We start from the raw sequence: 26,817 nt of genomic DNA, 5'->3' as shown, positions 1-26,817 counted from the left end.
GTCCCCAGGAAACCCAAAAGCAGTGCCAGCTCCATTTTCAGGGTGTTGATTTCTCTGTGTGCCCCTATGATTTTCCTTTGTGAAAGATGATGTACAGAACTGATTCATAGATGCTTATAGATTTACTTAAGATAACTAACACTTTGTCAAAAATCTTTATTTCTAAAAAAAAGTTCTCCTTGTAGGAAAAAGAACTACAAAGAATGTGCACATTTGTCACATGGTGCCATGCAACCAGGATCAAAAGAGGAGCAAGCCAACACTCCAGCCCCCTTTCAGGGTCAGCATCACGTGGAGAGGGTTTTACCACGGGAACAAGTACCAGGTACTAACTATTCAAAAGTCTTTAATGTATGTCTTTTTTTTTTTTTTTCAAGGTAGGGTCTTGTTGCAGTCAGGTACACATTGCTGGTAGAACTTACCCAACCAAGAGCAGCTTGTGGGAAAAAGAAGTTTATTTTGGTTTGCAGGCTCGAGGGGGAAGCTCCATGGTGGCAGGGGAAAATGATGGCATGAGCACCCCCTGGCAAACATCAGGTGGACAACAGGGACAGGAGAGTGTGCCAAATACTGGCATGGGTAAACTGGCTTTAACACCCATAAGCCCGCCCCCAACAGTATACTGCCTTCAGGAGGCGTTAATTCCCAAATCTCTATCAGCTGGTAACCTAGCATTCAGAACACCTAAGTTTATGGGTGACACCTGAAGCAAAGCACCACATTCTGCTCCTGTCCCCCTCAAAACTGATATCCACACATGATATAAAATACAATGCATTCAGTGCAACTTTAAAAGTCCCCATAGTTTTTATCAATTCCAATGATGTTCATACATCCCCATAACTTTAAACTGAACCATAATACCAAAAAAAAATCCCCCAAATCCCATAATGGCTCAGAATAAACATTCACACTGTAAAAGATGGCATTGGGCATAGCAAAGAAATATTCAACCAATACAAAATTTAAAACAAACAGGAAATGGGCTAGAGGGATTGCTTAGTGGTTAAGGCGTTTGCCTGCAAAGCTAAAGGACCCAGGTTCAATTCCCCAGTATCCACATTAGCCAGATGCACAAGGTGGCACATGCATCTGGAGTTTGTTTGCAGTGGCTGGAGGCTCTGGTGTGCCCATTCTCTCGCTCTCTTTCTCCCTCCTTTTTTTTTTTTTTTTCTTCAAGGTAGGGTCTCACTTTAGCTCAGGCTGACCTGGCATTCACTATGTAGTCTCAGGGTGGCCTCGAACTCACAGTGATCCTCCTACCTCTGCCTCCCGAGTGCTGGGCCACCATTCCCAGCTTCTCTCCCTCTTAATCTGTTAAATAGATAAAAATAAAATATTTTTTAAAAAAACAAACAACCAGGGCAAACATCAAACTCTGTAGCTCCTAGTCCAACAACTTTAGCCAGTGACAAGTCTCCAAGTTCGATAATCCTAACCAGCAGCACCAAGTCTCTGACGTTCCAATTCCACCCCTCTAGCTAGGTTACTCACAGTCCTAGAAAACTTCATCTGGAACTGGCAGCTCTCATTGGCAGCAGTTTCATGGTCTCGGCATCTCTGTTGGGTCTCCACTGCAACCCACGGTTCATCCTCACCATTCCATCGGGTCTCCATGCAGGCTTCCAGCAAACCTGCTTCACACTGCCCATGGTCATTTCCAAACACAAGAAAGACTGTGTTGCAAACTCAATGACCCTCTTTCCTGCATTCTTATACTCCACAATGCCAGGTAGGGTGCCAATTTGTTAATCCAGAGGGGAATAAAGCAGACCTTGAAGAACAGGACATTCCTTGAGCACTCAGGCCCTTTCAAAAGAGTCTACATTCTTCCTGTTGCCCCAGTGCAGGTCAGCTGGCCTAATCTCAAAGGTTGTAATCTCTCAGTTGCAGCTGAATGGGCAGCAGTTCACCCAAAGATTTTTCTTTTTGTGCCATGTCCCTCTGCTCAAAGTTCATTTCTTCACAAAGCAACCCTACATAACTTCTCAGGACCCAGGCATAGCAGCAAGTTTCCCTTGCGAACTGCTAGCCCAGTCCAGGCAAAGCTCTTTCTCACCCTCATAAGCCAAACTTCACAGTCCATAGTTCTTACTGCATTCAGGCCTTTCAACTCTGACCAGAATAGTTAACCAAGCTGTATTTACAGCACTGCAAGGTCTCTTAGGCCAAGGTTTAAATCTGCTCACATTCCTCTTGAAAATCAGCTCCAAAAGGCCAAAGCCACACAGTCAGGTGTCTAGCAGCAATCTCACTACTTGGTACCACTTTACTGTTGCAGTCAGGTTCGCATTGCTGGTAGAAATCACCCAACCAAGAGCAGCTGTGGGGAAAATTTATTTTGGCTTACGGGCTCGAGAGGGAAGCTCCACGATGGCAGGGAAAGTAACGGCATGAGCACAGAGGGTAGACTTCACCCCCTGGCCAACATCAGGTTGACAATAGGGACAGGAGAGTGTGCTAAACACTGGCAAGGGGAAACTGGCTATAATACCCATAAGTCTGCCTCCAACAATACACTGCCACCAGGAGGCGTTAATTCCCAAATCTCTATCAGCTGGGATTGTAGCATTCAGAACACCTAAGTTTATGGGGAGACACCTGAATCAAACCACCACAGGTCACACTCTAGTCCAGGCTGATCTGGAATTCATTATGTAGTCTCATAGAGGCCCCAAATTCACGACGATCCTCCTACCTCAGCCTCCTGAGTGCTGGAATTAAAGGCATGCACCACCACGCCCAGCCTAAATGTATGTATTTTAATATTCTTCATTTTCCTACTGTTGGGCTGATATTTATTGTATGTTGTAAGCTAAAAATGCTCTGATGCGACATAGACCCAGTAAGTTATTTGGAATACTTATGTAGCATACTTCTCTTAACTAGTCTCAGAACTCTCATGGCTTGTATAAGTTAACATCTCCTTTCCCCTGAAAGCCATGCCATCTGGGGGACATTGCTGATATTTAGGACAGGGGTCCTAATCCCTGTGATTCATTCATTCTTTCTTTTTTTTAAAATTCTTTCTTTTTCTTTTTGTTACTTTTATTTATTTATTTGAGAGCGACAGAGAGAGAAAGAGGCAGACAGAGAGAGAATGGGTGCGCCAGGGCCTCCAGCCACTGCAAAGGAACTACAGACACGTGCTCCCCCTTGTGCATCTGGCTAACGTAATCGAGCCTGGAACAGGGGTCCTTAGGCTTCACAGGCAAGCGCTTAACCACTAAACCATCTCTCCAGCCCCCCTGTGATTTTTTCAAATCTCCACTCACCAACCTAAGCTTAGTTTTATATAATGAATGAACTGGAAATTCTAAGAAACCAAGTTTGTACTTTGGAAATACTCAAAGGCGAGTCAGTTCAGAAATTACTTTCAAATTAAGTTATGGGAGTTTGGGAAAATGTCAGGGAATTATTATAAAAAATGGCAGGCTTCTACTGTCAGATTCTATTGTAGTACTCTAGAGTCTGTCTCTCTCTATCTCTCTCTTTTTTCTCTCTCTTTTTTTTTTGAGGTAGGGTCTCACTCTAGCTCAGGCTGACCTGGAACTCACTATGTAAGTCTCAGGGTGGCCTTGAAGTCATGTCAGTTTTCCTACCTCTGCCTCCCAAGTGCTGGGATTAAAGATGTGCACCACCACGCCTGGCTTAGAGTGTCTCTTTTTGAATCAAGATCTCACTCTATTGCCAATCTGGCCTTGAATTTAGGGTAATTCAGCTATCTTAGCCTCCTGAGTGCTGTGTGGAAAACATGAGCTACCACACCTGACTAAATTATCATTTAAAAAAATACTCATTTAAGGTGGGCGAGTTGGCACACACCTTTAATCCCAGCACTCGGGAGGCAAAGGTAGGTGGATCGCTGTGAGTTCGAGGCCACCCTGAGATTACATTGTGATTTCTAGGTCAGCCTAGGCTAGAGTGAGACCCTACCTTGAAAAACCAAAAAAAGAAAATATATTTATTTAGGGCTGGAGAGATAGCTTAGCATTAAAGGCAGTTGCCTGCAAAGCTAAAGGACCCAGGTTCAATTCCTCAGGACCCATGTAAGCCAGAGGCACAAGGTGGTGCTTGCATCTGGAGTTCGTTTGCAGTGGGTGGAGGCCCTGGCATCCTGGCATGTCCATTCTCCCCACCCAATAAATAAATAAAAATAAAAAAAAGTTTTAAAAGTGTATTCATTTATTTGCAAACATATATGTATGTAGACAGAGAGAGAGACAGAGAGAGAGAGGGGAAGCCAGTACTTGTACCAGGGTTCCAGCCACTACAAGTGAATGCCAGATGCATGCACAACTTTTCGTATCTGGCTTATGTGGGCCTGGGGTACTGAACCTAGGTTGTTAGGCTTTGTAGGCAAGTGCCTTAACTGCAGAACCATCTCTCCTCTCCAGCCCTCTTCTTTTCTTGTAAGCTTTTTTTAATTGACTATTTGCATAATTATAGACAATAAACCATGATAATTTCCTCCCCTCCCATATGTTCCCCTTCACTCTCCATCATATCTCCTCCCCCTCTCAATTAGTTTCTCTTTTATTTTGTTGTCATCATCTTTTTCCTCCAATTATGAGCGTCCTGTGTAGGTAGTATCAGGCATTGCGAGGTATGGATTTCCAGGCCATTTTGTATCTGAAAGACTGCATTATAACCTCTTTTTTTTTTTCTTGATGTGTGTGTGTGGAAACCAGAGTGCAACCTTATTCAGGAATGCTATAACTTGTTTTTTTGTTTATTTTTTTGGTGTTTCAAAGTAGGGTCTTTAGTCCAGGCTGACCTGGATTTCATTATGTAGTCTCAGGGTTGCCTTGAACTCACGGTGACCCTATCTTGGTCTCCCAAGTGTTGGGATTAAAGGTGTGTGCCACCATGTTCAGCTCCATCCATCTTTTTATTGTTTTGGTGTTTTGAGGTAGGGTTTCACTCCAGCCTAGCTGACCTGGAATTCACTATGTAGTCTCAGGGTGGCCTTGAACTTATGGCAGTTCTCCTACCTCTGCCTCCTGAGTGCTGGGCTTAAAGGCATGCACCACCATGCCTGGCCATCCATCCTTCATCCACCTGTTTTTTTTTTTTCCAAGGGATGGTCTCACTGTAGCACAGACTGACCTGGAAATTACAATGTACATATACATTTTTTTAAATATAAAGTTTTAAAATATATTTTATTTATTTATTTATTTTAGAGAGAGAAAGAAGCAGTGAGAGAGAGAGGGGGAGAGAATGAGTGTGCCAGGCCCTCCAGCCACTGCAGATGAACTCCAGATGCATGCACCCGCTTGTGCATCTAGCCTTCGTGGGTCCTTGAGAATCGAACCGGGATCCTTTGGCTTTGCAGGCAAATGCTTTAACTGCTAAGCCATCCCTCCAGCCCATACCCACCATTTTAAAACAGGGTCTGTCCTTGACCTGGGCTGGCCAGTTAGGCTAGACTGGCTGACCTGTGAGCCCCAAGGATCTTCCTGTTCCACTTTCCACATGCTTGGATTAAAAGGTACATGCCTCTACACCTAGCATTTTTCAATGGGTTCTGGAGATTGAGCTCAAGTACTCATGCTTGTGAGGTTACTTAGGGTTGAGCTATCTCCATAGGCTTCTCTTCCCCCTTTTATCATTTAAAAAAAATAAGTATATTTTTATTTGTTTGCAAACAGAAAGAGAGATAGTAGAGATAGGCAGAGAGAATGGGCATGCTAAGACCTCCAACTGCTGCAAATGAACTCCATATGCAGGTGCTACCCTGTGCATCTGGCTTTATGTGGGTACTGGACAATCAAACCTTGGGTAATTAGGCTTTGCAGGCAAGTGCCTTAACTACTGAGCTGTCTCGCCAGTTCCAGTTTTTTCATTTTTTGATGACAATGTCTTATTTTGTAGACCTGGTTGGCCTGATACTTGCTATACAGCCAAAGATGGCATTAAACTTGTTCAATCTTCCCTAGTGCTTGGGTTATAGATGAACACTGCCAATCCTTGCCCTGCTTTTTTCTTTCATTCTTACAGGAGTTTGAAGCCAACCTGGGGCTACAGGGGGAGCTGCAGGTCAGTCAGCCTGAGCTAGAGTGAGACCCTACCTTGGCAAACAAACAACGCCCCATAATATTAGTCTGCTGTTTTGTTTTATTTTTGGTTTTTCAAGGTAGGGTCTCACTCTAGCCCAGGCTGAATTTGCTGTTTTTAAGTATGATTTTGTTGGTAAAGTAACATGTCATTTTAGTTTTTGCATTTTTTTTTCTAAACAGACTCATCTCTTGATCTTCACTTGCAACCATGGATGAATAATCAGGAACAGAAGGTAATAAATATAAATAGCAGTTTCTGGAGTGTTACAGGGAAGTGAAAATTTGACATTTCATGTGTACATATTAATAATCATTACAAGTCTTGTTTGTATAGAGCAGAACTTCAGTAAAAGTGAGAATTTAGCAGGACATTGTGATGCATGCCTATTATATTAATTCCAGAAAATCTGTCACTGTGTTTTAATTTTTTAAGGCTCACAGTTAAGAGACTGTCTTCAGTCTAAAATGAACCGTTAGACCTTTGAGTAGTATTAGGACTGGCAAAGACTACGGGGACTTTTATTTTTTAATATTTTTTTGTTCATTATTTATTTATTTATTTGAGAGTGACAGACACAGAGAGAAAGACAGATAGAGGGAGAGAGAGAGAATGGGCGCGCCAGGGCTTCCAGCCTCTGCAAACGAACTCCAGACGCGTGCGCCCCCTTGTGCATCTGGCTAACGTGGGACCTGGGGAGCCGAGCCTCGAACCGGGGTCCTTAGGCTTCACAGGCAAGTGCTTAACCGCTAAGCCATCTCTCCAGCCCATACGGGGACTTTTAAAGGTGGGCTGAATGCCTTTTTCTTTTTCCCCCTTTTTCTTTTGGAGGTAGGGTATCACTAGTGCAGGCTGACTTAGAATTCATTCTGTATTTTCAGGCTGGCCTTGAGCTCATGATGAGCCTGCTTCCTCTGCCTCCTGAGTGCTAGGATTAAAGGCGTGCACCACCATGTCCAGCTCAATGCCTTTTTCATTATGAGATGGCCTTGAGTCCTTGAGGGCCAGGGGTGGAATGTCCCCCATAGACTCATGTGTTTGAACACTGATCTCAGTCCCACTGTTGGGGATGTTTGTGGAGTCATGCTGGAAGTGGTGTGTCATTGGGGAGGGTCTTGAGGTGTAACGGTCTAGTCCTGCTTTCTGCTTTTATGATTCCTACTTTCTGCTGATGTGAAGATTTGACATTGATTGTCTGCTCTTAGTGCACTTCCCCTGCTATGATAGAAACTTCCTGTCTGAACTGTAAGCTGAAATAAACCCTTTCTTTCCATAAGCTGTTTCTGGTCAGGGGTTTTATCTCAGCAAAAGGAAAATGCCCTTTACAATGTAATTTACCAAACTCAGCCTCCTCCTCTGCCATTTATCCTCTCTTGTCCCCCCCCTTCTGCTACTCCCTCCCTCTTCCCATCCAGTCTCCCTTCTACTTCCATGTTGCCTCCTCCCCTTCTTCCTCCTTTCTTTCTTCTCCTCTTTGTCCTTTTCTTCCTTCCTTCTTCCTCCTCTTCCGATGAAATCTAGTGACTTGGAACAGGCTTGTTCACAGGATCCTGAATGAGGAGTTATTTGTAGGGGAGTGGGCTCCTTACCAGCTGCTATAGTTGTTCAGGAGCATTGGGTGCTTGTGAGTCCTCCTTCCCTAGTCACTACCTGCCTGTCAAACCTCAGGGGAGGTCAGGGCCTAGTGGTGTCTTCTCTCCCATGATGGGGTGTTGCAGGGTTGCAGGGCTCAGTTGCACTTCTACAGTCACAACTTCTGTGAGCTCAAGGTTGCTTTGGTGAGGTCATGCTCTGAAACTAGCTGTCTCCCTCACTCCACTCTGTCCTCTGGCTCTTAGGTTCTTTCTGCCACCTCTTCCTCGATGTTCCCTCAGCCTTGGACGGGGATGGTATAGATCCCTGCTTACTGAGCATGCAACAGTCCCTTATTTTTAGCGCCTTAATCGGTGTCTACTTCCTGCTGTTCAGCAAAATGAAACTTCTCTAACCAAAGTTGATGGCAGCACTAATCTGTAGATAAAAACATTGATATCCCATTGTTTGTTTATTTAGTTTGCTTTCTGTTTTTTTTTCAAGGTAAGGGTGTTGATCTAGCCCAGGTTGACCTGTATTTTACTATGTAGTCTCAGGGTGGCCTTGAACTCAGGGTGATTCTCCTACCTCTGCCCCTGAGTGCTGGGATTAAAGGCATGTGCCAACATTCTCAGCCCATTGTTTTTTTTAATAATGTGTCTATTTTGCAGTCTAACTCTTAAGCTGGTATCAGTTGTTCTTAGTATACATTTAGTATTGGTGTGAAATAAACTTGACACAGGGAAATGTTATATCTTCATTGTGGACCTTGAGTGGTCTTAGCAAATTGCCATGTGCCTTTTAAGGTTGTATGGTCCTTGAGGTGAGGAGCAGGTAGTTTTTTTTTTTTTTTTCTAAATATATTTTATTTATTTATTTGAGGGAGAGAAAGAGAGGAAGAGAGAGAGAATGGGTGTGCCAGGGCCTTCAGCCACTGCAAACAAACTCCATGCATGCGCCCCCTTGTGCATCTGGCTTACATGGGTCCTGGAGAGGCGAACTGGAATCCTTTGGCTTTGCAGGCAAATGCCTTAACCGCTAAGCCATCTCTCCAGCCCAGGAAGTTTTAATGTAATGATAGGCTTAGATAAAAGGTTACTTGCTCTTGTTTTTTTCCTAGTATATTCCTCTTGGACTTCCTCTTTCAAGCTTTGTATGGCTCAAATAAAGTGTGTATTAATGTAATAACTATGTTCCTGTGTCCTGCAAGTAAGGGCAGACAATGTGGAAGAGGTCATGAATTTTAAGATTGTTTTCCTGCGTGGCTCAGTGGAGTGTGGTAGAGGGGGGCAGGAAGGAAGTTACTAATGTAAAATCGCTAGTTCTTCATAGACTGGTATCAGTAACCACATTGAGGATGGAGAAAATGTTTGGTGCTTTCCATAGCCTTGTGTTGTGTTTGTCCTATCAGTGAATGTGCTCCTCTCACCTGCTATTTTCTTTCTTTTAGATTGTTGTGGCTGACACAGGAAATTTCCAAGACAAGACTCCAAACAGTGACTGCGGCGGTACTAGCTTATTAGAAAATGAGAAACTTGTAGCACTGACGAGCTTGGAGGACTCCTCTGGTACTGCAAATCACTGTGCCTTTCCTTTGCTGATTCATGTTGTTTATTATATGTCGGTACAGTTTTTTGTTCCCCCCCCTTGTTTTTGGTTTGGTTTTTTCGAGGTAGGTTCTCTGTCTAGCCCAGGCTGACCTGGAATTCACTTTGTAGTCTCATGGTGGCCTTGAATGTACAGTGATACTTGTAACTTCTGCCTCCCAAGTGCTGGGATTAAAGGTGTGTGCCACCAAGCCCAGCCTTGTGGGGAGACTTTTAATTACTGTTTTAACCTCATTGTTTGTTATGAGTCTGCTTAAATTATTTACATGTTCTGGCTTTAATTTTATAGGTAATAGGCATTTAGAAACTTATCAATGTTATCTATAGTGAATTTCAGGTCTGCCTGGACCAGAGTGAGACCCTTCCTCGAAAAAGCAAACAAAAAAAGATCTAGGATTCTGAATTTTTTTCTCTGACATTTCTCTTTGTCTTGGTGTTTTGTTAGGGCGTAGTTGGGAGGGTGGGAACTGGTCATGGTGGGTTGTTGCTATAGTCTGTGTTTCTTTGTTGCTCTCTCATCTGTGGGGATGGATGTGACTTCCAGATCTAACTTCCCACTTTCCCAGCACTGGTTAGCAGTTTGTTTTGTTTTCCAGGCCTCTTCACTAGTAGTAGTGCTCCCCACCCACAGCAGTTCTCATTATGCCTTGCTGTAGAAGACCTTGTGCACCCTGTGACCCTGAGTGGAGTTCATCTGTAGAGAATTGATGCTGCTTCGTGGGGAGGGCTGCGGCCCAGGGAGACTTCTGAGCTCAGCACAGTCCACCTTGGGGCACAGAGTTTGTTCTTGCCATGGTGGTCTCTTTCCATGACTAGGTGGAGCCTATCCTGCTGAATGCTGGTTTCTCTTTTATTCAGTGGGCTGGGCAGTACCTCTTCCACCAGGCACTAGTGTCTCTATGGGACTTAGTGGGCTGGGCAGAACCTTCTTACTGTGGGCACTCATGTCTCTGTGGGCCAGGTGGGCTAGGGGAATCCTGTTTCCACCACTCACTGGTCTGTCTGTGTGACTGGGGGTATGTGGAGGAGCCTGCCCCTGCCTAGAGTTGGTTTCTCCATGTGACTAGATGGCAGGGTGTAGCCTGTTTCCATGAGGAGGCAGTATTTGTTTTAGCACCTTTTTAAAAAAAACTACTTACTTGCAAGCAGAGAGATTGAGAGAGAAGGGGGAGAGGAGAGGAGGGGAGGGGAGGGGAGAGGAGAGAGGAGAGGCGGAGAGGCAGACAGAGAAAGAATGGACACACCACGGCCTCTAGTCACTGCAAACGAATTCCAGATGAATGTGCCTGGCTTGTGCATCTGGCTTATGTGGGTCCTGGAGAGTCGAACCTGAGTCCTTTGGCTTTGTAGGCAAATGCCTTAACTGCTAAGCCATCTCTCCAGACCTGACTTTGTTTTTCTTTTTTTCTGAGGTAGGCTCTCATTCTAGCCCAGGCTGACCTGAAATTCACTATGTAGTCTCACGGTGGCCTTGAATTTGCAGTGATCCTCTTAGCTCTGCCTCCCAAGTGCTGGGATTAAAGGTGTGTGCCACCATGCCTGACTCCCCAACTTAAAAAATTTAAAAAAAAAAAAATTTATTTATTTATTTGAGAAAGAGTGAGAGAAGGAGAGAGAAAGAGGCAGATAGAGAGAGAATGGGCACTGTAGGGCCTTCATCCACTACAAATGAGCTCCAGATGCATGTGCCCCCTTGTGCATCTGGCTTACGTGGGTCTTGGGGAGTTGAACCTGGGTCCTTTGGCTTTGCAGGCAAACGCCTTAAAGGCTAAGTCATCTCTCCAGTCCCCCATTTAAAAAAATATTTATTTGCAAACAGAGAGATAGAAAGAGAGAGAGAGGAGATAGATATGGGTGTGCCAGGACCTCTAACCATTGGAAATGAACTCCATACATATGTGCCACCTTGTACATCTGGCTAACATGGGTGCTGGGGAATTGAACCTGGGTACTTCGGCTTTGCGGGCAAGTGCCTTAACCAGTACGTCATTTCTCCAGCCCCTTTATCAACTGTTTTGATTGAATAGTACTTCAGCTTCTATTTGAAAACCTATTTTTTCCTTTACTTTATTAATAGATGATGATATAAATGATGAAGAATTTTATGATGCTCATTTGGAAGCTTATTTTGAACAACTGGCAATTCCAGGAATGATCTATGAAGATGTAGAAGAAAGACAGGAGTGTCCACAAAAAGATTTTAAATTACCTTCAAGTGATCATAGTCAGGTATGTTCCAAGCTTTGAGATTTCTTTGAACTTTGACATTAAAAATTACTATCTACCTTTTTTTTTTTTTTTTTGGCTTTTTGAGATAGGTTCTCATTCTAGCCCAGGCTTACCTGGAATTCACTATGTAGTGTCAGGATGGTCTCTAACTTACAGCAGTTGGGCTAATACAGCAAAGATACCTTTTTAAAAAAAATTTATTTTATTTGTTAGAGAGAGGGAGGCAGATAGAGAATGTGCATGCCAGGGCCTTCAGCTGCTACAAACAAACTTCAGACACATGTACCACCTTGTGTGTCTGGCTTACGTGGGTCCTGGAAAATCGAACCTTGGTCCTTTGACTTTTCAGGCAAGCACCTTAACTGCTAAGCCATCTCTCCAGCCAAAAGCATCTTTTCAACAGGGGAATGAAGACAGTGGCTTCAACTGTAAGTTTCAATCAGAAAATAACAGCTCTCTGATTTCTTAGGATGCACACTCTTCAGGAAGTTCTGGAACAACTCACAGAGAGTCTGAGGAAGGCCATGTTTGTCTGCCTGGGACCAGTAAGTGTTGAAGTATAATGTTTTCTGTTTATTTATTTGAGACTGTAGCCCAGGCTACCCTGGAATTGTGTAGCCCATGCTGACCCCAAACTTAGCGATTCCTCTTCCTGAGTACCAAAATTATAGGTATTGGTATGAACTATCATGTCTAGCTCTCCTTTGTTCTTAAATCTGTGATTATCTTGTAATAGAAAATTTTCATTCCATATTGTGATTTGTTGTTTGTTAACTATTTCTTCAAATCCTCAGCCTAAAGCTTTAATAATGCCCTAGTAGACCATGTACCTTTTTGCTTAAAGTTGTTTCTGAGTGGTTGTGGTTTATATGCAAGTGTGTGATTTTTTTTGGGGGGGGGGGAGGGCTTGGTTTCAACATAGTTCCTTGTTATAGAGACACCAGAAGTAACTACAATACCTTAGTGAACTGGTACTATGGTATGGTCTCCTTGGACTGATTATTTTAAGTAATGGTATTTTATTTAGACGTTTGAAATGAATTCTCTGGTTACATGTATCTTATGTTTATTGCCTGTTAACTGCTGCTTATTTTCTCTATTTTAAGTTACTAGGTTTGTTAGGTGGATATTAAGCTTGCATAAAATAAATGGATGTACAAGAAGCAGTTATTTCATTAGATTACTCAAAGTGTGACTGTTCCATTAACCTTTTCTCTTTATTTTTCAGGTAACTCTGTAGACACTCGAGGCAATGGAAGGCAGGAAGAGTTTTTCTCTGATTCCTGGAGAACCAAGATGGACAGGGTAGGGAGTATGAAAGATCATATTCCTGATAAAAGCGGAGTGAGTTTATTTCAACTTTCCAAAGAAATAAGGAATCTTCTGTGTATATAAGATACCACTTTTTCTGTTTCTGTTTTTTAAGGTAGAGTCGTGTTCTAGCCCAGGCTGACCTGTTCACTATGGAGTTTCAGGCTGGCCTCAACTCACAGCGATCCTCCTACCTCTGCCTCCTGAGTGCTGGGATATAGGCCTGTGCCACCATGCCCAGCTATGATACCAGTTTTCTTTTAAATATTTTTATTTATTTTATGTATTTGAGAGAGAGAGAGAAAGAGAGAGAAAGACAGATAGAATAGGCATGTCATGGCTTTTAGCCACTGTAAACAAACTCCAAATGCATGTGCCACCTTGAGTACTTGGTTTATGTGCGTTCTGAGAGATTGAACCTGGGTCATTAGGCTTTTCAGGTGATTGCCTTAACTGCTAAGCCATCTCTTCAGAAAATATTAAAAAAAATTTTTTTGTTTATTATCTTTATTTTTTTATTTGAGAGTGAGTGACAGACAGAGAGAGAAAGAGGCAGATATATAGACAGAATGGGCATGCCAAGGCCTCCAGCCACTGCAGACAAACTCCAGATGTGTGCGCCCCCTGTGCATCTGGCTTATGTGGGTCCTGGGGAATTGAGCCTCGAACCAGGGTCCTTAGGCTTCGTAGGCAAGTGCTTAACCACTAAGCCATCTCTCCAGCCCGAAAAAATATTTTTACTAGCTTACAGAGTGTCAAGTTTCCTTACGACATTTGGGTACATACTGGGCTTTGTCCAGCTTCTCCCCTCATTCCTCCTCTCTTGCATCTCCCTATGCCCTCTCTGCCTAAGCCTTTTCTGCCTCCTAGTATTCCCCTTCCTACTTCCAAATCACATGTGTTTTGTTGCTCCTCACCTCCCTCCCTTTTCGAGGGGCAGTTTTTGAGGTAGGTTCTTGGCTGTAGCTCCAGCTGACCTAGAATTCATTACATAGCCTCACGGTGACCTCAAACTCAGAGTGATCCTCCCACCTCTGCCTCCCAAGTGCTATAATTAAAGGCATGTGCCACCATCCTCAGTGCACCCCCTCTTTTAAGGCCTCATTTTTCTTTTTCTTTCTCCTTTTTCTCAGGACCTGGAATTCACTATGTAGTCTCAGGGTGGCCTTGAACTTAGGTGATCCTCTTACCTCTGCCTCCCGAATGCTGGGGTTAATGGCATGCACCACTACGCCCAGCTTCTTCTTCTTCTTTTAAAGTTTTGTGTGTTTTATTATATCTGACTGGCTTTAAAAAATATTTATTTATGGGAGAGAGAGAAAGATACAGATAAAGAGAGAGAGTGGATACGCCAGGGCCTCTAGTCACCGCAAAGGAACAGCAGAAACATGTGCCACCTTGTGTATCTGGAAGGCTTCTTTTTTCTTATATCATAGTCCCTTTTTAGTTTTACGGCTCTATATACTCTCACTCCCAATAGTAATTTTTTAAAATTTATTTTTAATTTTAATTTTTATATAATGTTTTTCAAAGCAGGGTCTAGCTCTAGTCCAGGTTGATCTGGAATTCACTTTTGGCCTCTAACTCACAGTTATCCTCTTACCTCTGTCTCCTGAGTGCTGAGATTAAAGTCATGTACCACCATGCCCAGCTCTAATAGTTTTTTTTAATTTAATTTATTTATTTGAGAGAGAGAAAAAGGGAGAGAGAGAGAGAATGGGTACACCAGGGTCTCCAGCCACTGCAAACAAACTCCAGATGCATGTGCCCCCTTGTGCATTTGGCTTACCTGGGTCCTGGAGAATCAAACCAGGCTCCTTTGGCTTTGCAGGCAAATGCCTTCACCTCTAAGCCATCTTTCCAGCCCCCATCCAACAGTTTTTTTTTTTTTTTAAGAACTTAAACTTGCAATTTATTTGAAAACCATGAGAAAATGAATCATAAAGCATTCCAGATGTAGTAAGACCACTTATAAAAACAAAGGGAAAGGTCTATGCCAGACTGGTAAAATACTAGACTTCTGTATTCTGAAGTATAGGGGTCATGTGGTGACTTGAATGGAACGTGGGACTCTTGTGTTTGAGTACTTCACACCCAGCTGGTGGCACTATTCAGGAAGGCTGTAGAACCCTTAAGAGGTGGGGCTTCGCTCCAGCCAATAGTTTTTTTTTTTTTTTTTTTTTTTGTGGGAAGATACGAGTTTATTTTGGCTTACAGACTCAAGGGGAAGCTCCATGATGGTGGGGGAAAATGATGGTATGAACAGAGGGTGGACATCATCTCCTGGCCAACATCAGGTGGACAACAACAACAGGACAGTGTACCAAACACTCCATCCAATAGTTTTTGATTGTTTTTATTTTTAAAATTTTTTTATTTTTGTTCATGTATTTATAAGGGGAGAGAGGGATAGGGGGCGGGATAGAATAGGCTTACTAAGGCCACAGGAAATAAACTCCAAACGCATGCACCACTTTTTGTATCTGACTTTACATGAGTGCTGGGGAATCCAACATGCATTGTTAGGCTTTGTAGGCAAATGCCTTAATTGCTGAGCCATTTTTGCAACCCTCTTTTCTTTGAGGTAGTGTCTCATTCTAGCTCAGGCCGACCTGGAATTCATTATGCGGTTTCAGGGTGGCCCTGAGCTCTCGGCAATCCTCCTTTCTCTGCCTCCTGAGTACTGGGATTAAAGGCTTGTGCTACCATGCCCAGCATTCTTTTTATTTTATTTTATTTTTTTTTTGTTTTTTGAGTTAAGGTTTCACTCTAGTCCAGGCTGACCTGGAATTTATTATGTAGTTTCAGGGTGGCCTCAAATTCACTGCCATCCTCCTACCTCTGCCTTGGAGTGCTGGGATTAAAGGTATGCACCACCACGCCTGGCACTCTTTTGCTTTTTGAGAAGGTCTTATGTATCCAAAGTTGTCATCCTGTTTGCTGTGACCTTGAACTTCTGATCCTTCTTCCTCTACCTTTTCTTCTCCATCTCCTATAGTGTGTGCCACCTTGGCTGCTTTTTTAAAAAAATATATTTTATTTTACTTTTTTATTTGAGAAAAAGGTGGTGGGGGGTAGAGGCAAAGACCTTCAGCTATTGCAAATGAACTCCACGTGCATGTGCCACCTTATGCATTTGGTTTACGTGGGTCCTGGGGAATCGAACTGAAGCCCTTTGGCTTAGCAGGCAAGTGCCTTAACCATTAAGCCATCTTTCCAGCCTATATCTTTTTTATTTTTTGGTTTTTTGAGGTGGGGTTTCACTCTAGTCCAGGCTGACCTGGAATTTACTATGTGGTCTCAGGATTCCCTCAAACTCATGATGGTCCTCTTACCTCTGCCTCTCAAGTGTTGGGATTCTAGTTGTGTGTCACCACAACTGGCTTTACTTCTTTTATTTTTATTATTTATTTATTTATTTATTTATTTATTTTTTACCTCTTTTTTATTTTAAATTCTATTTATTTACAAACTGAGAGACACACAGAGAGAGCCAATGGGAATGGGCATGGTCAGGGCTTCTTTACACTGCAAACAATCTCCAGATGCATGTGCCACTTTACACATCTGGCTCTACATGGGTACTGGGGAATTGAACTTGGGCTGTCAGGCTTTGTAAGAAAGGTGCTTTTAACAGTTGAGCTATCCCTCCAGCCACTCTACCCCCCAGAAATAAGTGAAGTTGGGTCTTAGTAAACTACTTAATAATGATTTATATATAATCTAGAATGTAGTTTGTTCTTTTGTATTAGAAATATTTTATATTCATTATATTGTTTTTCCCATAGAGTTTTAAAATGCTTTGAAAAATAAAACTTAGTTTTTCTTTGTTCATTTTTTTAAAAACTGGGCACAGTGGCATGTACCTTTATGTGTGTGTGTGTGTGTGTGTGTGTGTGTGTGTGTGAGAGAGAGAGAGAGAGAGAGAGAGAGAGAGAGAGGGAGAGAGAAAGAAATAGAATTAGTGTCCCAGGGCCCCCAGCCACTGCAATCGAACTCCAGATGCATGTGCTACCTTGTGCATATGAATTACATGAGATCTGGGGAGTTGAACATGGATCCTTAGGGTTTGCAGGCAAGCACCTTACCTGGTAAGCAATCTCTCTAGTCCCCTTTTTACTTATTTTAAAAGGAAAGTTCAGAAGAGGATAATCTGTTGAAGATTCTTGATGCTGCCAATGAGAAACTTCTCCCTATTTGTATTCCTGATACAAGAGCTAATAAAGATGGTTTTGACTTGAGTGATTCCATAAAACAGAAGATACAGTCTTCTCAGTCATGTAAATCCATGGCTTCAGATTCAAAAGCAGTTTTGAACCCAGACAGATGTTTAGACACCGAGACGCCTACAGTGTCTATTCAAAAAAATGTGGGTATTGCACCTTTGAAGCCCAACAGTGACAATGGAACTAGTTCTACCAATCATCTCTGGTCACCAACTTCTGAAAGGAGAGCATGTGACCTTCATGAATCTTCTGCAAAACCTGAAGACCGTAAGTAGCCTTTATCTTCTTAAGTAGAAGTAAAGAAATAGCTGTAAGCTGGACATGGTGGCGTAGCACTTGGGAAGCAGAGGTAGGAGGATTGTTGGAGTTTGAGGCCAGCCTGATTACAGGTCAGCCTGGGCTAGAGTGAGACCCTACCTCTAAAAAAAAAGAAGAAAAAAAAGAAAAAAGAAATAGGTGCTGTTTTGTACAGGCTCAATTTTCCTGTGGAACTTACCAATGTTTTTTTCATGTTTAATTAAATGTTTTGTGGATTTTGAAGTACATTACTGTCAGTTTGTTTATTAGAAGTTATATTGTTAGGCAGAGGTCTAGTACAAATATGACTTTTTCTTTTTTTCCAAATAGGGTCTCATTCTAGCCCAGGCTGACCTGGAATTCACTATGGAGTCTCAGGGTGGCCTCGAACTCAAGGCAATCCTCCTACCTCTGCCTCTCGAGTGCTGGGATTTAAGGCATGTGCCACCACACCCGGCTTGAAATGTGCAGTTTTAAGTCTCCCTTACATTGCTCATTCTGTGTTCCACAAGTGGGATTAAGGTGAGCTTACTGCTATCAGAGATATTTGTCTTTTGGGAGATGGATATTCCTTTTTCTAACCAATTGTGTGCAGATGTGCACTGCAGGTGACTAAAGTGGTCAACTAAACGAATTGTTTGAAGGTGTCTTATTATTTTAGTTGTCATATGTGGTCATTGGATGGTTTTGGACTTTTATTTTTAGAAACAGATGTCTCACAGAATGTGGTCTATCAAAATGAAGAGGGCAGGTGGGTCACTGACCTTGCCTATTATACATCTTTCACTCATGAGCAGGAGTTACAGATGTCTCCACATGAGGAAATGAATGAAGACTTCAGATCTGGTTGTAAGTACACAGATAACACTTGCGTTATGCCAGATTTCTTTCTTTCTTTCTTTCTTTTTTTTTTTTGGTTTTTCAATGTAGGGTCTCATTCTCTAGTCAAGCTAAACTGGAATACTCATGGCAACTTCCTACCTTCCCAGTGCTGGGATTAAAGGCATGCGCCACCACCCCCAGCTAGATTCCTTTTTCCTGATGTTGTTCTTGAATTATTCTGTCTGTATTGGTCAGTCTCAAGTCAATCCCTTCTGGAATATAATTATGTCCTGGAAGTTCTTCAGCTCAAAGAATATGGAAAATATTAATAAGGCTTGTTAGAGGAAATAAGAAGATGAACTAGGGCTGAAGAAATGGCTTACCAGTTAAGGCACTTGCCTGTGAAACCTAGGACTGAGGTTTGATTCCTGGGACCCATGTAAGCCAGATGCACAAAGTGCAGCATGCATCTGGAGTTCGTTTGCAATGGCTATAGGCCCTGGTGCTCCCATTCTCTCTCTCTCTCTCTATTTTAAAGATGAATTAGGTTGGAGGAATGGAAATGAGAGATTGATTATTTTTTAATTGGAAAGTAGATGGCATCTTAAGAATGTTTAAAAAGGTGATAGAGGAAAGTTGGACTTAGGGTACAATTTTATAATGTCAAGTCATTTGAAATGAAAATGTGTCTACCTACAAGCATTATTCAGAAGATTGACTTAAGAGCAATGCTCTAGTCTTCCCCATGCCTGCTTGCCCCTTTTGACATCCATCTGTCTGAGCTTTGATACTATTTCAGCTCTTCAGCTTATGGTCCAAGATTTATTTTTAAAAATTAAAAGGAAATTTTTGTTTATTTATTTGAAAGACTGAGAGTGCATGCTTGTGCCCATACCCACCTACCTACACATTTACACACCAGGGTCTTTTGCCACTGCAAACAAACTCTAGTCACCTGTGCCACTTTGTGTATTTGGCTTTACATGGGTATTGAGGAATCTAACTGTTAATGGCAGGCTTTGCAAGCAAGAGCCTTGAACTAAGGAGCCATCTCTCCAGCCTATGGCCTGGGATTTAAATGCTGAGGAGAGGTGAAAGACATTAGGGCTCCTTTGAAGTTTAATCAATGAAAAATTTAGGTGACAAGTGAGGACTGTTAGTGTAGTTTGGCAAGAATTAGATGCTGATTATTATTATTTTTTTTGAGGTAGGGTCTTGCTCTAGCCCAGGCTGGCCTGGAATTCACTATGTAGTTTCAGGGTGGTCTTGAACTCATGGTAATCCTCCTACATGTTCCTCTCAAGTGTTGGGATTAAAGGTGTGTGCCACCACACCTGGGTCAGATGCTGATTTTTATATTAAAGAGGAAGCGTTGCTTCCTGAATGTGACTAATTTCTAGGAGCAGAACAGGCAGCACTTCAGTGTTGTACATGTTCAATTTAAGTACCCTTTAAGGGTTATTAAAATTTATTTTGTTTTACTTTATTTTAAAATACTTCATTTCTTTATTTATTTAAGAGAGAAAGAGGCAGATAGGAAGAGAATGGGCACAGCAGGGCTTATTTATTGATTTATTTGCAAGCAGAAAGAGACAGAAACAGAGAAGTGGAGCACCAAGGCCTTTACCTGCTGCCAGCGAACTCCAGGTGCGTGCGTCACTTTGCGTATCTGGCTTTATGTGCGTAGTGGAGAAGCACATCTGGACTTCGAGGCCTTGTGCTCAAGCTCCCTAGCTGCTAAGCCATCTTTTCAGTTCCCCGTTTAAGGATTTTTAAAGTGTTAATTAAAATTTAGAGGAAAAGCATTTTGATATATCTATTCAGTGATGCTCAACTTATGCAATCAACTTAAGCTTCTTCTGGGTTACCTTATGGACCAAGTTTCCTACGTCCCTTCTCTTGGCTCTTAGATTTGGTTGGTTGATGCGTTGACATTTAAGGGACAGTGCTCTTAACTTAATTTGAATAAAAGATCTACAGAAACATAACTGTAAAATATACTATTTTACATCTAATATCATGGGCTTTCTAGTTCTCCTGATGCTCAGTCATAGGCCCTGGGCCCTAGGTAAAGTATTTACATAAGAAGTTATTGCTTGGGCTGGAGAGATGGCTTAGTGGTTAAGCGCTTGCCTGTGAAGCCTAAGGACCCCGGTTCGAGGCTCAATTCCCCAGGACCCATGTTAGCCAGATACACAAGGGGGGCACATGTCTGGAGTTCGTTTGCAGTGGCTGGAAGCCCTGGCATGCCCATTCTCTCTCTGTGTCTGCTTCTTTCTCTCTGTTGCTCTCAAATAAATAAAATAAACAAAAAAAAAAAAAAAATTTAAGAAGTTATTGCTTCAGGATTGGGGCTGAAATGAATGTCTTGGTAGTGAGCTTTCCTAGATCCCCAGCACCTCAGAATATGGTATGGTTGTACATTCCTATAATTACCAGCACCTTGGAGAGGAGGCAGAATGATCCAAAGTTCAAGATCATCCTAAGCTACATACTGAGTTTATGGCCAACTTGACCTGTCTCAAAAAAAAACAGAACAAAACACAACACAACAAAACAACAACAACAATAATACTGCCAATAAGTCACAGGGAAATGTAACAAAATGGAATGATTATTTTACCAGGTACAGAACTAGCACTGTTCTGGCAGTAAGAATCTCAAGCTCTGATTTTCCTGACTTCAAGCAATTTCATGTGTTTGTTCTTATTTTGTGTCTTGTGTTGTTAATGTCGGACTGTTAATGTCCAGAAGCCTCTTCATGATGTAATTAGTCCCTGATGGGCATATGAGAGTGGGGAAGGTGTTTCATGAATGGACTGTCCCTTCTGGGTTCACTCTTTTCCTGTCCTTCATAACCCTACACTATCGGGCAGAGACCCGGAATGGCACATGCCAACATTGGAATCTTAAACAAGTAAAAAGTGAAAAACCCAGGGCTGGAGAGATGGCCCAGTAGTTAAAGGCACTTGCTTACAAATCCAGCTCAGGTTCCGTTCCCCATAATTTACATGCAGCCAGAAGCACCAAGTGATGCATACGCTTAGAGTTTGTTTATAATGGCAGGAGGCCCTGGCATGCCTATACTCTCTCTCTGTCTGCCTCTTTCTCTCTTGTCTCTCTCTGTCTCAAAAAAAAAAAAAAAAAAAAAAAGTAAAACCTTTCGACAAATTCTGGCAAATTGGTAAGTGATGAAATCAGTCATAATAGATGATCATTAGTGAAACATTAACAACTGTAGGCTTACATACCTATATGGAAGCATAAATCATGTGAGTGGAAGCTTTCACAGTTTTTAAACCATGTGTCCCCTTAGTATTTCTTTTTATTAATTGTTTCATGCTAGTATAATGTAACTGTATAAACTTTTTGTTTTTGAAGCTGAAGCGTTGGATTTGATAGCACAAGGTGAAGAAGAATTTAATAGAGAACATCAGTTTATACAGGTTTGTATTATTTACTCTAACCAAAGTTAAACAAACTGTTTATTTATTGCAAAATAGTTAGAAAAAATTATTTTATGTTTTCTTCATGTTCATACTTTTTCTTTCTAAATTAGTCATTGAAGAAAACTGACATATGAAAATAAATTTTGTAGGAGGAGTGTAGTTTAGTAACAGAGCATTTGCCTAAGACATTTGAAAGAAACCTTGGATTCTGTTCCTAAGTTGTAAGCACTTTTCTCTGAGATTTTTATTTCTTTTTTCTTTTTTTATTTTTCTGAGGCAAGGGCTCACTCTACCCATGCCGACTTGAATTCTGTAGTCCCAGGTTGGCTTCATACTCACAGTAAACCTCCTACCTCTGTCTCTTGAGTGCTGGGATTAAAGGCTTGTGCCACTATGCACAGCATAATAAGGAAGGAGTTGAAAGCTTCAAGGAGAATAGACTATTATGGCAGGCCTGAGCAGGAAGGCTTTGCCATATCTTCTCCTCAGCATCAGGACATACAGAGGACAAGAACACCCAGTGGGGCTGGACTGTAAAACTGCAAGGCCCACCCCAAATGACGACCTATAGCAACTCTCCACCTCCTAATGGTTTCATTGTCTGGGCTGGAGAGATGCATCCTGGCTAAGGAGCTTACCTGCAAAGCCTAACAACCTGGGTTCAAGTCCCCAGTGCCCACATAAGCCAGATGCACAAGGGTGTGCATTCACCTGGAGTTTGCAGTGGCTGGAGGCCCTGGCGTGCCATTTCTCTCATCTTGCTCCCCCACTGCCTACCCTGCTTGCAAATGAAAAAAAAAAAGTTCCATTGTCTTTCCAAATACCACCATCAACTGAGAATTAAGTATTCAAACATAGGCATTTATGGGGGACATATTACATCTAAACCACCGCAAACACCTGCATGGATATTTTTGTAGGGTGTTTGTTTGTTTGTTTGTTTTTCAAGGTAGGGTCTTGATGTAGCCCAGGCTGACATGGAATTCACTGTGCAGTCTTAGGGTGGCCTTGAACTCAGAGCAATCCTCCTACCTCTGCCTCCCGAGTACCCTGAGTGCTGGGATTAAAGGCCCATGTGTGCCAACATGTCCAGCTTATGCCACCACACCCAGCTACATCTGGTTTTACTTGGGTACTGGGGAATCAAACCTGGGCCCTTTGGCTTTACAGGCAAGTGCCTTAACTGCTAAACCATCTCTCCAGGCCTTCAGTCCTATTTCTGTAGTTTTATTTATATATTTAATTTTTATGGTTTTTCAAGGTAGGGTCTCACTCTAGCCCAGGCTGACCTGGAATTCACTATGTAGTTTCAGGCTGGCCTTGAACTTATGGCAGTCCATCTACCTCTGTCTCCCAAGTGCTACGATTAAAGGTGTTTGCCACCATGCCTGGCTATTTCTATAGTTTAAAAATGATGCAATCTTTTTCTTTTTCTTTTTTTTTTTTAGTGAAAATATTTTTATTTATTTATTTGCAAGGAGAGAGAGAGAGAGAGAAAGGGCCCACTAAGGCCTCTAGCCACTGTAAATGAACAACAGATGAATGTGCCACTTGGTGCATCTGGCTTTATGTGGGTACTTTAGGGAATCGAATTTGAGTCATTAGGCTTTACAGGTAAATGCCTTAACTACTGAGTCATCTCTCCAGCACCAAGACCAGAAATTGTGACTAAACAAATAGTTTTAAAGTTTTAATTTTTGTTTTGTTGTTGCACATATTAGAGACCCATAAGATAGTTTATTAAACAAAACAAATAGGAAACCATGACTTTATTTTCTCCTAGGAAGAAAACATCGACGCTAATAACACTTCGGCTGCACTAGGGGACGCATCCTGGCTCGCTACAGTTAATTATAATCTGTTGAAGAAGTCACTCAGCCCGTCAGAATTTGACAAAGATGCTGCCAGTTATTTACGTTTGTCATTAGGAGAGTTCTTTGCTGAAAGATCTGAAGCTCTTGGTTGCCTTGGTGGTGGGAACAGTGTAAAAAGAGTAAGTATGAGATATGCTAGACATGGTACAAATCACTGATGTTTTAGTCCATTTTGTGTTACCATAACACAATAACTGAGATTAGATAAGTTGTACAGAAAAAAGACTTTGTTGCTCAGCTCTGTATGGAGACATGGTAGAGAAGCAAGTACACATGAGAGAGGCATGTTTGCAAGAGGCAGTAAGCATGAGAAATCAGAGGGAGCCAAACTTACTTGATGGTAACTCACTTTTACCATAAGCAGGTAGTAATTCTCCTAGGATCTGTTCTAATCCTTTCATGAGGGTATATCCTTCTTTACCCGAAAGTTTCCTATTTATTTACTTACTTATTTGAGAGAGAAAGAATGGGCATGCCAGGGCCTCCAGCCACTGCAAAGGAACTCCAGATGCATGTACCACTTTGTGCATCTGGCTTACATGGGTCCTGGGGAATCAAACCAAGGTCCTTTGGCTTTGCTTGCAAAGCCATCTCTCCAGCCCCCCAAAGTATCTTAAAGCCCCACCACATCTTGATACCATTCCATTGGGGACCAGATCTTAACATGAGTTTTGCTGGGGACAAACCACATTCAAATCACCTTGTTAGATTTGAATTTTGTGATTAGTGTACTAGAGTGTACTAACTTTAAAGCAGAGATGGAGTAGGGACTTGATAGAATAGTGGTTAAAATCTTATGTTTTAGGATGAGTTGGACCTGACACCAGTTCTGATTTTTCCCTTTAATTGGTTAACAGTTTAATGAACACCCTATGTGCCTTCATTTCTTCATTTCCAAACTGGAGGGCTCCTTACAAGGTGTTGTACGATTGGACTGTGCTGATTCAAGCCAAGCATTTAACACTGACATGTACTGGGTATTGGTTGTATTACTGCTTGGAAGAATTCCAAGACTTACTGTTTCCATCTGCCTGCAGAGATGTTTTGAAATGTAGCAATGTTTTGATTTAATAAATTGTAACACGTATAGGAATTTTAAGATAGAGGTAGTTTAAACAGTGTTAAGTACTGCAAAGAATGAGTGAGGAGAATGACCTGCTTTGCCCGAGCTGTTCAGAGGGGTGACATGACAGCACATGAAGAAAGAGAGCCAGCGGTCTAGAGTTCTGGAGAAACCAGTGTTCCAGCAATGGAAGACCATTTGTTTGAGTGTCAGAGCTTGGAATTAGGATGCTCCATGGAAGACAGACAGCTAATGTGAGGGTCTAGGGACAAGGGCAGATAGAGTGAAATGTTCAAATATTACAAGTTCAAGCCAGGCATGGTGGCACACGCCAGCACTCTAGAGGCAGAGGTAGGAGGATCACTGTGGGTTTGAGGCCACCCTGAGTCTCCATATTGAATTACAGGACAGTCTGGGCTAGAGAGAAACCCTACCTTGAACCCCCCACCACAGAAGATTACAAGTTTTACCACTTGGGAATCTGAGGCAGGAGGCCATTTAGGCCAGTCTAGTCTACATAATAAGTTCCAGGCCAAACTAGGCTACACAGGGAAACCGTGTCTCAAGAGAGAGAGAGGGAGAGAGGACAATGCTCAGTGGGCAAAGGTGCTAACTTACAAAGCCTGCTGTTTGATTCCCTAGCACCCACATAAATCCATATGCACAAAGTAATGCAGCATCTGGGTGTCATTTGCAGGTGCAAGAAGCCCTGACATGCCCATGCTTATTCTCTCTTTTCTCTCAAATTCATAAATAAAAATCTTAAAAACAACAACAAAAGAAAACAGGGCTGGAGAGATGACTCAGTGGTTAAAGGTACATGCTTGCAACATCTAGTGGCCTAGGTTTGATTCCAAAGTGCACATGTAAACCCAGATGCACAAAGTGGCACATGTGTCTTTCTCTCTCTCTCTCTTTTTTTTTTTTTGAGGTAGGGTCTCACTCTAGCTCAGGCTGATCTGGAATTCATTATGTACTTTCAGGTGGCTTCAAACTCACGGCGATCCTCCTACCTTTGCCTTCTTGGTGCTGGAATTAAAAGTCGTGTATCACCATGCCCGGCATTTTTTTTTTTTTTTTGAGGTAGGGCTTCACTCTAGCCCAGGCTGACCTGAAATTCACTATGTAGTGTCACGGTGGCCTTGAACTATCAGTGATCCGCCTATCTCTGCCTTCCAAGTGCTGGGATTAAAGGTGTGCACCACAACGCCCAGGTTTTTTTTTGTCTTTAAATTTATTTATTTATTTATTTATTTCGGTTTTTCGAGGTAGGTCTCACTCTAGCTCAGGCTGACCTGGAATTCACTATGTATTCTCAGGGTGGCCTCGAACTCTCGGCGATCCTCCTACCTCTGCCTCCCGAGTGCTAGGATTAAAGGCGTGTGCCACCACACCCAGCTAAATTTATTTTTATTTGAGACAGAGGGCAGGGGAAATCTAGATGCATGCGGCACTTTGGGTCCTTAGGCTTCACAGGCAGCAAGTGCCTAAACCATTAATTTAGGTATTTTATTTTATTTTAAAAAATTTTTTTGTTTCTTCTTATTTATTTGAGAGTGACAGAGAAAGAGGGAGGGAAGGAGAGAGAGAGGGAGAGGGGGAGAATGGGTGCTCCAGGGCCTCTAGCCACTGCAAATGAACTCCAGACGCATGCGCCCCCTTGTTCATCTGGCTAACATGGGTCCTAGGGAATGGAGCCTCGAACCGGGGTCCTTAGGCTTCACAGGCAAGCGCTTAACCACTAAGCCATATCTCCAGCCCTAATTTAGGTATTTTAAAGTAAGGTTATTTGGACTAGGGAGATTGCTCAGTGCTTAAAGGTGCTTGCTTGCAAAGCCTGCTTGCTCAAGTTTGATTTCTCAGTACTCACATAAAGCCAGATGCACAGAGTAGTGCACGAGTGTGGAATTGTTTGCAGTAGCTAGAGGCCCTGGTGCACCCATACTCATTGTCTTTCTGCTTGCAAATAAATGAAGATATTAAAAATGTCAGTTCTAATGATTAAATGGCAGCTAGCATTAAAGGCACAGAAGAGTCTGTCTGCTGCTTGCTTTTTCTTTTTCTCTGGATATAGAACCCAGGGCTTTCCACATGCTAGATAAGTACTCTCCCACTGAGCCACATTCCTATCTAAAACGTTCTAAATGGACTTTTAATGTTCATCTCTAGTTAATTGAGATTAATAGAAAGGAATAGTTTTTAAAAAAATACTTATTTATTTGAGAGAGAAAAAGAATGGGCTTTTCCCTGTGCATCTGGCTTTATGTGGGGACTGGGAACCAAACCTGAGTCTTTAGGCTTTGTAGA

General features: G+C 42.3%; 1 protein-coding gene across 4 annotated transcripts in view; it reads left to right on the top strand.

The window, feature by feature from the left end:
- The window catches only part of Cep192 (centrosomal protein 192), a 117,406-nt gene that overhangs the window by 10,891 nt on the left and 79,698 nt on the right, over positions 1–26,817 (top strand). For 2 of the 4 annotated variants that reach the window (XM_045143081.1, XM_045143082.1), the window contains exons 5-14: positions 174–325; positions 6,243–6,295; positions 9,083–9,200; positions 11,317–11,468; positions 11,938–12,013; positions 12,697–12,812; positions 16,912–17,272; positions 18,008–18,151; positions 21,506–21,570; positions 23,357–23,566. In XM_045143081.1, coding sequence (XP_044999016.1) covers positions 174–325; positions 6,243–6,295; positions 9,083–9,200; positions 11,317–11,468; positions 11,938–12,013; positions 12,697–12,812; positions 16,912–17,272; positions 18,008–18,151; positions 21,506–21,570; positions 23,357–23,566 — 1,447 coding nt within the window. The remainder of the gene's footprint in view (positions 1–173; positions 326–6,242; positions 6,296–9,082; positions 9,201–11,316; positions 11,469–11,937; positions 12,014–12,696; positions 12,813–16,911; positions 17,273–18,007; positions 18,152–21,505; positions 21,571–23,356; positions 23,567–26,817) is intronic. The other 2 variants (XM_045143083.1, XM_045143084.1) reach the window with 2 other exon arrangements.

Source organism: Jaculus jaculus, chromosome 2, assembly GCF_020740685.1.
Source record: "Jaculus jaculus isolate mJacJac1 chromosome 2, mJacJac1.mat.Y.cur, whole genome shotgun sequence".
Classification (NCBI taxonomy): domain Eukaryota; kingdom Metazoa; phylum Chordata; class Mammalia; order Rodentia; family Dipodidae; genus Jaculus; species Jaculus jaculus.
The sequence above is the reverse complement of the archived record's forward strand: the minus strand, read 5'-3'. Positions and strand labels throughout refer to the sequence as shown.